General features: G+C 36.5%; 1 protein-coding gene across 2 annotated transcripts in view; it reads right to left on the bottom strand.

The window, feature by feature from the left end:
• LOC129875226 (cation-chloride cotransporter 1) overlaps positions 1–10,938 on the bottom strand; it is a 38,955-nt gene extending 28,017 nt beyond the window's left edge. Inside the window, exons 1-8 of one of the 2 annotated variants that reach the window (XM_055950673.1) lie at positions 10,615–10,938; positions 10,334–10,471; positions 9,823–9,901; positions 8,030–8,121; positions 3,495–3,609; positions 3,247–3,347; positions 3,009–3,070; positions 2,493–2,720 (exon numbers count right to left, since the gene is read on the bottom strand). In XM_055950673.1, the coding sequence (XP_055806648.1) occupies positions 2,493–2,720; positions 3,009–3,070; positions 3,247–3,347; positions 3,495–3,609; positions 8,030–8,121; positions 9,823–9,901; positions 10,334–10,471; positions 10,615–10,814 (1,015 nt within the window). In that variant the 5' untranslated portion in view covers positions 10,815–10,938. Of the gene's footprint in view, positions 1–2,492; positions 2,721–3,008; positions 3,071–3,246; positions 3,348–3,494; positions 3,610–8,029; positions 8,122–9,822; positions 9,902–10,326; positions 10,472–10,614 lie in introns of those variants that run through there. The other variant, XM_055950674.1, reaches the window with a different exon arrangement.
• Between the last annotated feature and the right edge of the window lie 6,581 nt (positions 10,939–17,519).

Raw genomic sequence — 17,519 nt, 5'->3', positions numbered from 1 at the left:
ACAAAAATGGCATTGGAGGTCAATAATGAGGACAATGCACTTTAGAGGAATTTCATATCCCAGAAATATGGGATGTTGACCCAGTGGACCACAAATGAAGTTAATAGTCCCTATGGTAGCAGTTTGTGGAGAATTATCGGAACCCAATGGCAAGTCTACTGGAAAAATGTGGAGATTATTGTGGTTGATGGAAAAAAAAAACTATTTATGGGCTGATCATTGGCTTGGGCAGAGCAATCTGAAGTCTATGTTTCCAGCTATTTATCTATAGGTCTCCAACAACATGACATGATCAACCAAATGTGGAGTCAACAAGGGTGGAATCTAATCTTTAGAAGAGCTCTTAATGACTGGGAAGTAGAGAGTTTCGTCACACTGCTTCAGATATGGGGAACTTTTGGTGGATGCATGGATTCTACAGACAGACTCAAGAAACTAAATAGTAAAGGGGTCTTCTTAGTAAAGTCGGTGTATTGGCAGTTGACTCAAAGAGGTCTTGTAAAGGAGAATCGTCCTTGGAAACAAGTCTGGAAAGTAAATATCCCTATGAAGGTGTTATTCTTTGTCTGGTTGGTGATTAGGAAAGTTTGCCTAACTCAAGATAAGCTACAAAGAAGAGGTCTTCAGATTTGTTCAAGATGTCATTTGTGTGAACATGAAGGTGAAAACAATACACTTATTCCTACACTGCAGGACCACTATAAATCTGTGGCACATGTTCTTTTGTATTTTGGGAATAACTTGGGTAATACCTAATTCTACTTTGGCACTGCTGAACAATTGGTGGAGTATTGGGAATAGAGGTGGGGAGGAGGACTGGTGGAAGATCATTCCTGCTTGCATTTGGTGGACACTGTGGAAAGAAAGGAATGGTAGACATTTTGAAGGCACTAGCAGTTCTATCCAAAAAATTAGAATGAATTGTCTTAGCTTGTTCCTTTTTTGGTGTAAACAGAATATATGGGGGGAAGTACGAGAGTTAGTATATTGAGTTGGCAATGTATAATTGCATAGGGTTCTAGGCAGGGGTTTAAGCACCCTTTCGATGCTTGTAAAGGTTCCAACTTAGCACCTTTTTCTGAGGTGGCTAAGTTTTTACTGAATAAAATTGTTACTTGTCTCAAAAAAAATAGCCCCTATTCTTTGACTTGGAGCACTAATAGTACTCCATCTTTCCAAAACTGGAACATATTTAGTCCTGGATTTTTTTTTCCAACTAAAACAAACGGAATACTTCCTGTCCATGGAAGGTGAACCAAGCCAGCTCATTATCAGCAATCGCATCAGCAACGGATTCAGCTGTTGCCTTATCTCCCCTGTATGAGTAGTTGGGAAGCTTTAAATGGACATAAATATTCAGTGTGTTTGACATATTCTTCTTGTCCTTCTAAGTATTTTTCTTTTTAATTTACATGAGGAGAGTATTCAGTGTGTTTGACATGTTCTTCTTGTCCTAATTTCCCTTTTTGTACTAGTATAAAAAAAACCAGGAAGAGAGTAGAATTGCACAACTGAGATGATTAATAATATAAACAAGAAGAAGGTGGTGAGTACACAACATGATAATGGTGATGCAGTGAGCTACCAATTGCAATTACGAGCTTCTATCACTGCCGAATCCGAGATAAATTCTGAAGACTAGAATATGCTTTTAACAGTCGTGTTAGAATATATTTTTTTTTTCTCTGTTACTTGGGACTATGACTTTTGAGCCGAGGGGCTTTCAGAAATAGCTTCTCTATCTCCATGAGGTAGTGGTAAGGTCTGCGTACATCCTACCCTCACCAGACCCCACTTGTGGGATTTCACTAGGTATGTTGTTGTTGTTGTTGTGTTAAGAAAACAGTCACATGGGAATGTAGGAGGTGAGAAAAGAAAGGGGTGACTGTTAAAAGTTCCTGAAACCATTGTCTGAAGAGCTTCAAAAGGCAAAAACTTAAGAACTAATCAACAGTGCAGAAGAAGAGAACAACTCAGAAGAGCAGAGCAATCAGCTTTCATTTCAGAGAACATGAACTTGAAAGGCACATGAGGCATTGTGTTAGTTATAGACGGTATCAGTTACCTAGTACTACATCTGCTTCAATTTTTGAAAGATGGAGGATCATTAGTGCTCCACCTCAAAGAACAGGGACTATTTTGAGTGGAAGCCCGAATCTTGAGGACCATTTTGGGCCTTTTCTCAAAGCAGTAACGACCACTATGAAGCAATATAATTGCTGGAAATTGCAAAGGTTGAGATATCAATTGAGATTTATCATTACAGACTAGCTTAGCAATAAGTTTCCACTCTTCTCAAGGCCAGAACAAAATGAATTGGTCAACAGCATTCTACTAAGAAAAAGCGACAAGGTTTAACCTTACACTGTCAAAAGCTTTTCTTCATATATCTCAACTTTTAAGCGTGTGCAATCAACTTCTAAGCAGCAGAACACTTCACACAAAGCTTTCAAAACATTTTTTAAAAAAAAGTAGGCATAAACAACATAAACCTGCTGGACGATCATTCCTTGCCAAAAGAATGCCAGAGAATATGCACACCAATGAGAATACAACAGGTACAAGGAATGCCGGAGCGACACGATTAATAATTTTTACACCACCAAAAACTATGAAGCAGAGAAGAATAGTGACAACAATCCCATAAATTTGCAGGTCATGCAAACTTGGCCTTATAATGGGCTCCGCAATATCTGTACCATTAACTCTTGTGACAGTTTCTGCATAAATGACAAAGTAAAATTCAGAAATACAAATGATTTTGACAAAATAATGTATTACCCAGTAAAGCATCAACAAAAATGTACTCATTGAAAGTAATGATCCATATAACCAAGGAAGAGAACAGACTATAATCAAACATGTCCATACAAGTAAACACAAAAAAGAACTACTATAAAAAAGACAAGATCCAAGGAGGCATTCATAGCCAAATTATGATCTATAGTCCTTTCGAAACATTAATTCTAGCCAATAAATCAACTGTGACAATCTCACTCAAGAAATACCTCTAAGAATACCAGCAGCTGGTACAGCATCTAGAAAGGTTTCCACAGCTCCCAATACATACCTGTAAGACAGACATGTAATAGCAGGCAACATTAACTCAAACTTATAGATAGTGCCAAATGATGAAAGTAATGTAACCTCATTTGCTAGTGTCCGATGATGAAAGCATTGTGGCCTCCTTTGCTACGTTCACCAAGTGAGTAGCAATTAACACAAAAGGTCAGATTGTATACTCACATTGCTCCAGCAACTGCATTTCCAAGAAAAAAACACAGTCCAATGCTGACACCAACTTCTGGACCCAAAGCACGACCAATGAGATAGTAAGGCCCTCCGCCCTAATTTTGAGAAAACAAATCAAAGATATCATTGATATCTAAGCTACTAGGGGAAAAAGAAAATGTGTGTGTCTGATATAATAAAGCAAAATTCAGAAGCTATCTCCTTTATTTTCATTCAAATTTTGATGAGCAAATTTTTCTCACCTTCATGGCACCATTGGTGGCAATAGCACTTAATGATATTGTGGTCAAGAAAGTACAAGATCCACAGAAAGCAACGAGTAACAATGACTCACCAATCCCAGCCATACCAACAATCCTACAGCATAGAAGAAAACAAAGTATCACAACATGTCAACTATAGGATATGACGAGACTAACACACAAATAGATACTTTTTCAACTCCCCCACCCCCCATCCCACACAATTGCATCTTTTCTTTTCTTCCTTTTTCCTACAGTGTCCTTTTCTACTTCTTCCTCCTTCCTCTGATTACGCTGCTGGGAGAAAGCACAGAAAAATACTATTAAGATACATAAACTACATTATTACAAAAAAAAGGGCAGTCCGGTGCACTAAAGTTCCCGCTATGCACAGGATCCGAGGAAGGGCCTGACCACAAGGGTCTATTATACGCAACCTTACCTTGCATTTCTGTCAGAGGCTGTTTCCAAGGTTGCTCCAAGGCTTCCCTTCAAACTACATTATTACAGTGAGCTCTATTTATAAACACTACATTACAATCATTTTCATGTACGAATACTATGTACAATCCTATACCTATTAATACTCTCCCTCAAGCTAGCACATATAAGTCATATATACCAAGCTTGTTATAGATGTAACTAAGAGCCCATTTGGTTTGGCCTATTTTAAGTCCTTTTAAGCTAAAATAAATTTTAAGCACTTTTGGAGTGTTTGGGCGAGTTAAAAAAAAAGTGCTTACAAGCACTTAGTATTAAACTAAAATGCTAAAAATAAGTCAAAAACATCTATCTCCACAAGGTAATGGTAAAGGTTGCGTACACTATACCATCCCAGACCCCACTAAGTGGGATTTCACTGGGTATATTGTTATTGTTGTTGTTGTTGTTGCTAAATATAAGCCAATAGTTATAAGTTAGAAATTCTAACAATCATAAGTTAAAAATTCTAACTTTTGGCTTGCTTATAAGTCAAAAATAAAAAGCCAAATCCAAACAGGCTCCCATACGAGGACCAGTGAGCAACAGCTCATTTGGTGCAAATATCTGCAAGCTGATCACTTGACTTCACAAATTTTGTAACAATATCTCTTGAGGTTATTTTTTCTCTATAAAGTGACAATCCATCTCAATATGTTTAGTCCTCTCATGAAACACCAAATTGATGCAATATGAAAGGTCAGTTGATTATCACACCAAAGTTCCATTTGACCGACTTATCCAAATTTTTATTCTCTGAGCAACTGTCTGATCTAAACTAGCTCACACATTGCTACAATTATTGCTCAATATTTTGCTGGAGATACAGCGGATCCTATACGCAGACGACGATAAGTCAGAAGTGGTAGTACTATGGATGGAGATACAGAAATAATTTTACATTCCTCATAAATTGGTATAGGTAAGACCTCAAAGATGTCTGGATGGTCAAAAAATGTAAAGTCAAGACTCAAAATGTGACATCAACAGATATGAGGTATCGAGGATGATTTGGTGACTAGCAACGATGCCCTTTCTGAACCTAAGAATAGACAATAATACATATTTGAGAGCATGAGAGGCTAATTTATCTTTTGCAAAGGCTAATTATGAACAAAACATGCGCGCCCAAACACAGGAGGGGGAAAGAGTATAAAGATGACTGAGAAAACAACATTAAAAAAGGAATCTGATTCTGAATGGAAAATGATGGCATCCGATTAATTAAATAGCAAGATGTGAGAATTGTATCTCCCTATAAACACACCGAAACATGGGATTGAATGAGAAGATGTGAGTAGTCTCAATGAGGTGCCTATTTTTCTCTTTGTTACCCCATTTTGCTGAGGGGTGTACTGCCGCGATGTTTGACTAATAATTTCTTGGTGAGTCATAAACTACTAAAACTGGGAGGATAAGTATTCTAAGGCATTATCACTTTGGAAATTACAAATATAAACACCAAATTGATTTTGTATTTCGAAATAAAAACTCTTGAATATAGAAAACAATTCTGAACAATCTTTCATTAAGAAAATCCAAGTACATCTGGAGTAATCATCAATGAAACTAACAAAATAACAAAATTATAAGGTTGAATTGATTCTACTAGAACCCCAAATATCATAATGAACTAATGAAAAGAGAGACTCTGGACGAATCGCAATACTACATGGAAAGGTAGTGTGAGTATGTTTCCCAAGTTTGAAACGACTCACAATCTAATGTGGACAAACTAGACAATCTAGGTACCATTTTTTGTCGCCTGAATAAACTCGGATGTCCCAAATGGCTGTGAATTAAAACGGGAGGATCTATAATTGGACACGTTGTGGAGGAATTAGGAGAGGTAAGGTAGTAGATTCCTTGTGATTCATGCTCTACGCCAATTGCCTGTCCCATACTACGGTCATGCATAACAAAAGAATTGTCAAGAAATATTAAAGCACAATTCAAGGCACGAGTCAAAATGACTGACTGATGCAAGATTAAAAGGACAGCCAAGGACAAAATAGACCTTAGACTGACAGAGGAAAGGGGATTAGCTTGTCCAACTCCTTTTGCTTTTGTTTGGTTCCTATTGGCTAAAAGTAACAGCACAAAGTGGCTGAATAAACAATATTTGACAACAGTGATTTGTTACCAAAAATATGATCAGAAGCATTTGAGTCCATGAACCACCGTCCAAGGGTACTAGATTGTGAAACATAAGTAAAAGAATTACTAGCAATAGAAGCCAAAGAAGTATCAGGCTGAGCAACTAAGGCTACTTGTTGAGATATGTACTTACTTACTCGATACGGAAGGAACTCCTTATATTCCCCATCAGAAAAAGACAACCCTTGATTACCTATGGTATCAATCTGAGCAATATGAGCATTCTTGGTTGGTCAACCATGTAGAGAATTGCATATGTAACGAGTATGTCCAAGCCTACTATAATAACTACACTTACGTCGAGATTTTCCAAATCAACCTCCTCGTCGATTCTTTGTGGACTGAGATCTTTGATTTTCTGTGATTTGAGATGCGAGAACGGTGGAGTCGGTGGTTCTTGATGAGACCATAATGTGACTAGGAGGCACGATGCGAAGTAAACGAAAGAATAGTTCATCAATTGCAGGACTAGCCAAAATATGATCATGCAACGAATCAAGGTCGGTAGGAAGTCTAACATGTGTTAGAACTAGAAACAACGTATGTCTTTTCTCCTATTGTTTTTCAACGTCCGTAGTGACTATATCAACCTCTCAAATTACTGCATAATTGTATGTACCTGTCCCAAGTAAGTAGACATATCTAATTCCTCTTTTTTTAGGTATGTCATGTAAGATATCACATCACAAAATCGAGATATGTCATTAGTAGATAAAGCACAAGCCTTTTCCCAAATTGAACGTGTTTGGAATGGACATAACAAGGACATCAACTTGGAATCGATAGATTGTCACAGGATACTACATACTTGAGCATCAACCTTCTCCCATTGTGTTTTGGTCTTTTCATCAAACTCACTAGCCTTTTTCGCTACGTGATCTTGAACACCTGCCCCTTGCACCACAACCGAGAAAGTCCAAGCTAAATAGTTTGAATTTCCCATGAATGGTTAGGAAGTAATCATAGGACTTGAACTTTCGATTCCCGTATTTTTTGGAATTAAAAACATCAAATCCGGAAGATATGGCTCAAAATTTCAAGACAATCTGACCAAAGAGAAAAACACCAAGTTTCTGCCAAGAAACAGAAGTCAAGAAGCTGACACAGGGGTTGGATCTCGCCGGAAAACTCACTAGAAAAAATGAAAGTGATCGGAATTCTATGAAAATTATATGGGTGAGCTCGGAATTGTTGGACCACCCCGACAGGAAAAAAAAACTTTCCAAGAAAGTGGCCAGAATAAACCTCGCATGTCGGCGTGTGAGACGGACGCACCGCTGGAGTTGTTGTTACCAGCGTGTGAGGGCGCATGAACCGCCAGATGCTGGAAGAGCTGAGTGGGCTTCTCACCAGACCTTCCTGAGTGTGAGAGAGCATAGAAAAATATTATTAAGATACATAAACTACACTATTACATAGAGCCCTTTTTATAGACACTACATTACATAGCAAAATATAATGTACAATCCTGTTCCTATTCTAATAGCTGCCTAACAAGTTCTGGGACAGAAGAATACCAGAGATAGAAGGAAGATCAACTCATTTTGAGTAGTGAGTACCGCACAGAAGCAGGTTAAAATATCAATATCAACCCATACTTGTGACGTGAGTAGACTACTAAATCATAACTAACATAGGAAACATAGTGTTATCTGCTTTACAATTTACTCACTCAACATAACAATCAATGCGGGAATTTATAGAACGCGGGAATTACAAATGCCGAAGTATTGGAAATGAAAGGAAGTTATCCACATCCAGAATGTTGACCATAGTCCTTAAAATGCAGAATTAAGGAAACGCAACTTGATCACCTTTTGATAGCTACACATTATAAATCTTGTCCACAAAAAGAATCCGAAGAGAACACATAAGGGATTGAATACGATGAAACATACCAAGAAAATCTGATATAATAGATAATTCCCATGATATTTTGCAAGCATGGCACGAAGACACCCATCAATGTCCCAGACTTGACAGCAGTAGGCTACAACAGCATTCACAGAAAATGACAATTAGAAAGGCATTCAAAGCTTCATTGAGCAACCCATCATTACAGAATTACATAATTCAGCAACATATGCAAGTTGTGATCGATGAATATCAAATCTCAAAAGTGCAAGTTCTGATGAATGCACAACTACAACTACAACTAAGCCTCAGTCACAAATACATTGTTGTCAATATGAATCTTCACTTCTTCATTTAAGCCCAAATGAAGGTCTGTAATTGTAAGAATTGATTGTAAACCAAATTACAATAAAAGTAGGAGAAACCAAACAAGTAACTAGAGAAGAATACTACAATATCCCTCACACTCTTCCATGCTGATCTGAAATAAAATCTGGAACAAACCTCATTAAATGAAGTTGTAAACTAAAGGGGGAAACGAAGGGGAGAGGGGAGAACAACCAACTTAACTGTTGTTTATGTATTTCAGGCAGCCACTTAAGAATACATACACTCTCACTTTACCACAGTATGGATAATTGATAACACAACTACACAATTCAGATTCATCTTATCTTGCACAAATTATGAGTAAAACTGAGATAGTGAGTATAGAAACTTGTAGACAGACACGATTACATCTAACAATTTTTTTTAGTGAGGATCTCTCATGCTTTAACTTTTTGGAATATTCTGTTATGTATTCTGTCTGCTAACATTTTATTTTTGAGACAATAAAACTTTAAAATCTGAAGATCTCAGCTTTATTATCAAGAACGGTATTCTACTAAAGTAGTATGATAAGATATTACAGTGTCAAGGAGTACATGAATATGGCAACAAGTTCCATGGATCTACTTTTTCTTCCCTTCACTCTCACAAAGAAGAGCAAGAGAGGGAAACTGGTGATCCAGCAACCTCCTCTATATCTAAAACTAGGTCATTGCTAGCACGAGATACAGCCTTCATAGATAATTACCTAGTATTTATAACAAATTGTTGTGACATAGGAACCTAAACAAAAATAACATTGACAATTTGGAATGGTGTAAGAGGGTGATTCTTTATTTAAACTTCAAAGTGAACTTGAGCATGCAATGATCATTTATCACTAATAATTAATCAACAATATGTTACCATACAATGCATATACTTTAAAGTGAGTTTTTCTACACTTTAGTCTTCTTATAACTTCACTCTACCCTTTAGCCACCTTCTTGCCCACTGTTCAGCATTTATTCAAAGATGCAGACCATATATTTCTTTAACCATTCCCCATGGGCCTCCCCCAAAAGAGAGAGGAAGGCATAGGATATGACAACAAAGACCATGAAAGAAAGGAGAATTACATGGGAGACTCTGCCTTGAAAGCATGTTACATGTTTCGTTGGAGTTTAGAGAGGATCAGTCATAGGAGAAGAATAGAAGAAGAGAGAAGGGCTAGTTCCCTCTTTTGGTTAGGAAGCAAAAAGGTAGAGAGAATAAAAATAGAGTATGCTACCCAACCACGTCAACTTTTCCAGTCTCTCAAGAAATGGACAAAAAGGAGCACTCATTTACTCCTCTTCCGGTAGTACCAAATCACCGTGGGTATTTTAGATAATTTATCTATGGAAATAGAGTTATATGTTTTCCTCCCCATTCTCTTCCCTTTCCATTAAACGAAAATGCAGTGTTAATGGGTATCACATAAAACTTCAGGAAAATAGAACGGATGATTAAGAACCTATCACAGTACCCTGGGCCGCTCAAGAGCGATAGACACATCCCCACCATCTCTCGGACTAGGTGGCGCTTGAATTTGATCACCTGTCATGCTGAAATAGCAAGATTGATTAGAACCATAATATTAATCAGATATCAAATACTTAAAAGGAAAGTTGAATTACAAAATGATAGTTTTCAAAACACAAAATGATAAGTTTATAGGGACATGTATCAAGTCTTACAAAATTCAAAATTATCCTCAAGCCAAGACCCAACCCAATAGAAAAACTCCATTATTCTCCAATGTAGTTCACGGTGCTACAATTTTTAGGCAGTTCTTGGGGAAAAGTGAGTGTGTGTGTGTGTGTGTGTGTGTGTGTGTGAGAGAGAGAGAGAGAAGAATGAAACTAAAGCTAGATCAATCAATCAACCACACCTCAAACTAGAACAGGTTGGAGCTGTATTTATCATATATATCTAATAGAAGATAAAAGGTTTGTAGGCAATAAAATGTAAAGGACGACAGAATGTTTACCTCTTACCTCTTGAGACCTAGAATATTTACAAGAGAATCAAAGCCAAACAGTTCCAGTTTGGATTCTCTTTGAGGACCGTTGACACTGTGATTGGGCATTGAACCTTCGGAAGCCACATCTGGCTGCATATTCACTTTAACTTTCCTGATAAATTGTGTAAATCAGAATAATGCATAAAATTACAATGTAAGAGAAGCAAAATTCTTGAACACTTTCAGCAAAAAAACAAATCATGAAATCAAACTAATGTGAGAAGCTAAAAATCTGAGAGAGAAAGTAGAGAGTACTTGAGATCTTGATTGGAATAAGGAGAGGATGAGGATCGAGGATCAATAGAGGACATCTCCAAAATGGCCCGTTCATTATCATGCGCCACCACCGGACTGTACTTTCGTCCCCTAACAGCTTTTGGGAAGTCATTTTCATCCCCGCCACCCTCAATTTCTCCTCCCCCGTCCATTTCCTCCTTATCTCGATTAGAATGCATTGAATTCCAACAATCCAATTGACAAAATCTATATATTATGATTCAGATCTGATTGAACGTAGAAATTAAGAAAGAGAGAGATTGACAATTCAAACAACAGAGGTTGAATGCATTTGTATTTAAGAGAGAAACGAAATGTATTGCAGATAAGGGCGGGCGGGCGGGCGGGCGAAGAGAAAAAAAGGGTCAAGTTTCCGTAATTTTTAACCGAGTTTGTTAATTCACAAGCAAACTGACAAAAGCGTGCCGGTGTGCACCTCAAGGACCCAACCCCCTTTTAACCAGCGTACCTGTTGGAGGGGGGATCTCCAAGGCACAAGGGTTTTATGTTTTGGATGATGAAACTTGAAACTCTGGAAAAAAATTGTGAAAAGGGTTAAAATTATCCTCTAATTATTTAAAATAATTTAAATATATCTTTCAACTATTTTTAGAATTAAATATATTCTCATCATAATCAAAAGAGATCAAAAATATCATTATATTTAACGATTGGTCGTTAAAACTGACGTGGTAGTGCCACATTAAAGAAAATATCCACATGGACGGCCACATCAGCATTTCTCCCTCTTCTTCTTTAGTTCAAGAGTATTTTTGACTCTTTTTTTATAATTTTAATTTTTTTCGCAAATTTTCTACACCACCACATACTCCCTCCCTCCACAACCCCACCCAATTTTTTAAATTATTAATTATTTTTTTTTCTACAACACCACATACTCCCCTCTCGATCCTCCCCAAAAAAATTATTTTTTAAAATTTTATATTTTTTTAGGAAGTGGGTATAGAGAAATCAAAAATGAAAACTTTTCAATATTTTTTTTGAGGGGTGGGGGTATCGGTCTTGGAGGAAGGGGGTCGTAGGGTAAAAAATAAAATAAAAATTTAATCTACTTCATATTTAATTTACCTTTTATAAAAAAAATTATAAAAATTAAAAGTTTGAGTGGTTAAAAATTTAAAATTTTGGAGGGGATGATGGGGTTTGGGAGGGGGGCATAGGGGTGGATGGTGTAAAAATTCAAAAAAACAACTTGTAAAACTTTATTTTAAGAATTTTTTTTTAGGGTGATGGAGTGGGGCTAGGTATGTGGTTGTGTAGAAAAGTCAGAAAAAAATTAAAAACTTTAAAAAAATCGGGCGGGGGTGGGGGGTGTTGGGGGTATGTGGTGTTGTAGAAAATTTTTAAAAAATAATAATTAATAATTAAAAAAAAGTGGGTGGGGTTGTGGAGGGAGGGGGTATGTGGTGGTGTAGGAAATTTAGGAAAAAAATAAAATTATAAAAAAAGGGTCAAAAATGCCCCTGAGCTAAAGAGGAAGAGGGAGAGAGGCTGATGTAGCCGTCCATGTGGATATTTTTTTTCATGTGGCACTACCACGTTAGCTTTAACAGTCAACCGTTAAGTGAAAGGGTATTTGTGGTCTCTTTTGATAACAGCGAGAGTATATTTGATTCCAAAAATAATTGAAGGGTATAGTTGAGCTATTTCGAATAGTTTAAGTGTAATTTTGACCTTTTTCCGAAAAAATTATAATGAGAAATTACTTGATGCCCAAGATAAAGGAAAGTATAGTTGTCACCTTATAACCAATTAAATATTGACACTCAAGCAAGTTTTGTTGCTCTCACCTATCATTGAAGAAATTATATAAAGAAAAAAATATACAAATATTGTTTGTTTAAAAAGATTTTCGAAGAACGCGACAAAAAATGTTCTAGCTAGTAAAAATACATGCAATTTGCATGCATTTGACCTTCTCACTAGTTGGCTCATGGATGTTTTATGCAAAAGAAATACAACCCAAACTCAAAGTAACTAATGCTTATGAACAATAAGTGAAACAATTGCAGAAAAATATGTTAGTATTGTAAAGAAAAGAGCTCGCCATGCCATTGATTATGGAAGGTGATACTCAGCTAGAATGCATGTTTTTAGTTATATTTAGCCTATTATTTTGACGATTTACTTGTGGCTGAGTTTGAATTCATGCACTTTACGCGTATATTTTTTTAGAGAATGATTTGGTACAAAAGAAATAATTTGAGCTGAAATGAATAAAAAAAAGACTTCAAAGATTGAAAAGAAATTGATAAAATTGTTTGAGATCGTTTAGGGAGGACCAAGCACGCATGAAAAGAGTGAAGAAAATGAAAATCAGCACAAAAACACACTAGCACGACGTGTGCTGTGACTTGTGAGGTGTCAGTGCAATTTCAAATCTGGATTATGCAATACAGGTCTCTAAAGTTCTGACTTATCACGACACACGAGATGTCATGTCTTACGACGTGCTAGTTCTGTCTCGATTTGTTTGATAAATTTTCAATTCTATGAAGCTTATGAATTATCATGGTGTATAGGACTTGATGTAACCCCTGCAAATTCTAAGCTAAGACCCAAATTATTTCTCATAAGCGCATAAACCCGAATTTGAGGATTCTAATTAATTAGTGTGGAAAAAGCATTGGAGATGAATTAAGTTCATAAGAATCTGTAACACCTCAGAAGTCCCTAGACCAGATCAGGACTTATACAGACCAAAAATTTAAAGTCTAGAAATTTTGGAATTTACGGACGTGGTTTACGATCCGTAAATGGAACCATGGCTCATGAAAATCATCTATACACAAGACTTCAGAAAATTAGACATCAGACTTGGGATTTACAAGTTGAATTTACAACTCATAGGCTTGGTTACAAGTCATAGATGCCAGTCGTAGATCAAGCTTCAGAAAGTTGAAAAATTTGACTTGAACGGGAAGAAAGGGTTTTATGGCTCATAAAAAAAATTACAACTCATAGTTAGATCACGTAAATACGTCTTCAGAGAATAGTTATTTCAGTTTTTTGATCCTACAAGGCCTATAAGTATCGTATATGGAATTATGAGCTGCACTTAGGGTCTCGCGGTTTCCAACTTTAGAGATTCAGTTTTTCAGTACTTTCAATCTATGACTCAGCAAGATGGATCGTACTTCAATCTACGGTCCATAGTTAGGCTTCGTAGTTCCAACTTCTGAAAATTAAAATTTTGCCTGAGTTCAACAGGCAGTGTTCTACGATCCGTAGATGGAACCACGAACCGTAGATGTCGTTCGTAGATGTCTCCGACAACTTTTTAATTAGGGGTACTTTAGTCTTTTCCCATTCTTTAACCTTACACTATATTGTTTTGGGTTATTTTAAGTGGAATTTAAGGGGTTTCTATCAGCCCCAACCTCTCATTCTCTCAACTCTCACCCAATTAAGATTTTTTCTCTCTCAAGTTTTCTCTCAAGCCAAGAACAAGGGTTCTAGGCAAGAACAAGGAATCCAATCTCCATGTCTTCTTCCCCAAATTCAGCTAGGGTTTTGAATCAAGGTACGTGGAAATTTCATCAATGGATTTCTCTTCACCCATTGATTCTCAAAGAAACCCCAATTTCTTCAAGTTATGATTTCTCCTAATTTTAGGGTATTATGATCTTTATGGGTTCTTCTTGAATTTCGTTGATTCTTCAAATATGGTCTCTAATTGGATGAATTTAGTTATAATTTGACGTTTTCAATGTTATTTTCATGAACCCACATGTATACAAGCATTTTTATGATTTAGAAATTATGTTATGACACATTCATGCCTATAGTTATCATATTCGATGATTTTAGATACTTTCAGATAAAGTATCTTTTAGTATTTATCAGTTATCATGATTTACGTTGCTTTTAGATAAAGCATCATCAATTATTATCACATTTAAATCATGATTCATGAGCTACTCTATATGTTTATTAGATTATCAAAAATAAAATTTTATCATACTATTTCTGATTCAGTTTTATGCATGTTTCCATGGGGAGTATACTTAGCACCGAGTGGGCTCTTGGGATGAAGTTTTCCGTTTAGTGTCTGTAGACCTTTAGTAGCAATCCCTAAGTCTGGGAACTATATGTCACTTTAGGTTTTGTCTCCAATAGACATTAGCTAGTGGATCCACCTTAGCTTAGATATCATGGCTCATACCTTGGCAAGTATGGGCACTCTCTTTTCAGTGTGGGAGCAATACACTTAACTCCATATTGTAGCTCACATGGTTTATGATGGTTAACGGTATCTCCCATAGTCAGACTTTCAGATTATTGCATTTTTTTAATTAAACAGACCTGACCCAAGGATCTCATCCCTCGTGATGGTCAGAGGTTAAGCCACAAACCCCCAAGCCTTAACATAAATAAAATAAAAAAAATACAAAGAAGGAAGACATAAAACCTTACCTCCAATCCTAGGTGGTTCATAAGTCGACTAACCTATTAATGTCGATCGACTCATCCCCAATACTATCAAAATGTAAACCTTGATACTAAGCACCTACAAGAGAGGACTCCTCTCGATACAAAATATAAAACGTAAATAAGGGAGACTCTCCCCTTACAAAGTAAGAAAGAAAATTCTAATACTATGACCTATTCAAAAGAGCTATATCTCTATCCTAAGAAATAGCTAATTTGAAAAGGATTGGGCAGCCAAAAATAGATATAGAGACATCTATAACAACATTAGAAAGTAGTATATCAAGGAGGATGTTTGATTATTTTTAGTTTTCTTCTTCTAAATCTTGGAATCCCCATTTTTTCTAGTTTGAAGTACCCTTTGGTTCATGCAGAATTCCCCAGCAATTGAAAAAATGTTTCTAGATATGTTTGGCAAAATTCCAGATGTAAAAATGTGATCCACATCATCCATTCTTGGTCTGTAACAATAGGTACAAGCTGCAGGTTGTACTCCAAATGACACAATCTTTTCATTAGTGGAAAGTTTATATCTAAGTACTCTCCAAAGTAAAAAAGAGACCTTGAAGGGTATATTAGTATGCCAAGTAAATGAATTAGTCAAAGTCTTGGATTTTTTCTTCCTGATCAGCTCCCAAGCAGACTTACATGTAAACTTTCCGTGGGAATTTAGTTTCCAGCAAGCTTGGTCAGGTATGCCTTGTTGATACTTTATAATAGTGTTAAGGATCTTGTGAACTAACTGTGAAAGGTATGTTATCTTATTTTCTCCACATTCCAAGTTCTATTCTTCAAGGGTAATCAGTAGAATTATTGAGTCTAGGAAGGTAATCATTATGGTTAGCCAAGGGTCCAACCCCCAACCAATCATCCCACTAGAAGCTATAGGTACCTGAGTTAATTGTCCACTGGATTTGAGGCTCAATAGTACTTTTGTTTGTTATCATGTGCTTCCATGTAAGAGCAGATTATTGCATTGATCATGTATTTTAGATATTTCTGTTCAGTTACTCATTTTTCATGCTTCATACTTGATCATTGCATCAACATGTTTTATAGACTTATCTTGTTCAAATATCATGTTTACTTACGCATGTTCCTCATATTCAGTATATTCCAAGTACTGACTGCATACTTTTCTACATATATTATTTCATAATATAGGTTGTGAGCTTTTTATCATGCTCGCGGTTAGTATATATCTCCAATGAGTAGTTGAGCTAGTTGGTGAGTTTTCATGATCCGAGGACGAGTTTATCTTTCATTATTTTCAATTTGGTCTTTCAGTTGCAGATATTGGAGTTAGTTAGGGACCTATCTTAGCAAATCATCTATTTAGTAGAGACTTTCAGTCATATAATTAGATTCCGCCTATGTTGACTTTCAGATATTGTCTATTTTGATATGTCTTTCACTTTTTAAAGTTATATCTTGTGTTGTTATTAATCTTAATTTCATGCCATGCCATCAGATTAGCTTGGGAGCAGTTCTGTCCCTAAGAACTGTGTCTCAACTAATGGATAGTCTCAGATTATGACAAGCTTGATATTAGAGCATTAGGTTCAAGTGTCTAAAGGTGTTTGAAAATCACATTTAGTCTTATTCATGGGTGTAAAGCGAACCACATCTATGAATAAGAGGCTATGAAACGTTTAAGAAATACTTCACTTCTTTCATATTCTCAATCGTGCGATAGAGTGCAACTCTAAATGGTTTCCTTCTAACTCTTTCTTTATATGTGTACAACATTACACCGTCAAGAAGAGCTTTCGTCAAAAGGAACCAAGATAAAGAGCAACAAGCACTTCTAACTCCAATAAACCCTTTGAATGAACATGTCTCTCATGCTGAGTTTAGGGCTGCTCTCCAAGGATAGCCTAAGCCATGGCCGCTCAAGTCAACCCTAATGCTATTAAGGCCACTACTAGAGTCTGGACTTCACTCAGATGAACCCTCTAGAGTTTCATGGTTCAAAGATAGATATGAATCCACAAGAGTTCATTGAGGGTGTCAAGAAAATTACTATGATCATGGAGGTCACCCCGGTTAAGAGTGTTGAGTTATCCTCTTATCAATTGATGGGAGTGGCTCATATAAGGTACAAGCAACGGAAGGATGATATGGAGGAGGATGCATGTCTACTTGATTAAGAGAAGTTTCAGGCTACTTTTCTTGACAGGTTCTTTCCGCTTGAGTTGAAGAAAGCAAATGTTTAAGAGTTCGTAAGTTGAAGTAAGGTAATATGACTGTGAAGGAGTACTCTTTGAAGTTCACTCAACTTTCAAAGTATGCTCCATCTATGGTAGTCGACTCTAGGGCTCGTATGAGTAAGCTTGTCTCTGGTGTTTTTGAGATAGTGATGAAAGATTGCTGAACTGCGATGTTGATCAAGGAGATGGATATATCCCATTTGATGACTTATGATCAACAAA

The sequence above is a fragment of the Solanum dulcamara genome, chromosome 11 (genome assembly GCF_947179165.1).
Source record: "Solanum dulcamara chromosome 11, daSolDulc1.2, whole genome shotgun sequence".
Lineage (NCBI taxonomy): Eukaryota > Viridiplantae > Streptophyta > Magnoliopsida > Solanales > Solanaceae > Solanum > Solanum dulcamara.
Note: the sequence above shows the minus strand (reverse complement) of the source record. Positions and strands in the feature narration are given on the sequence as shown.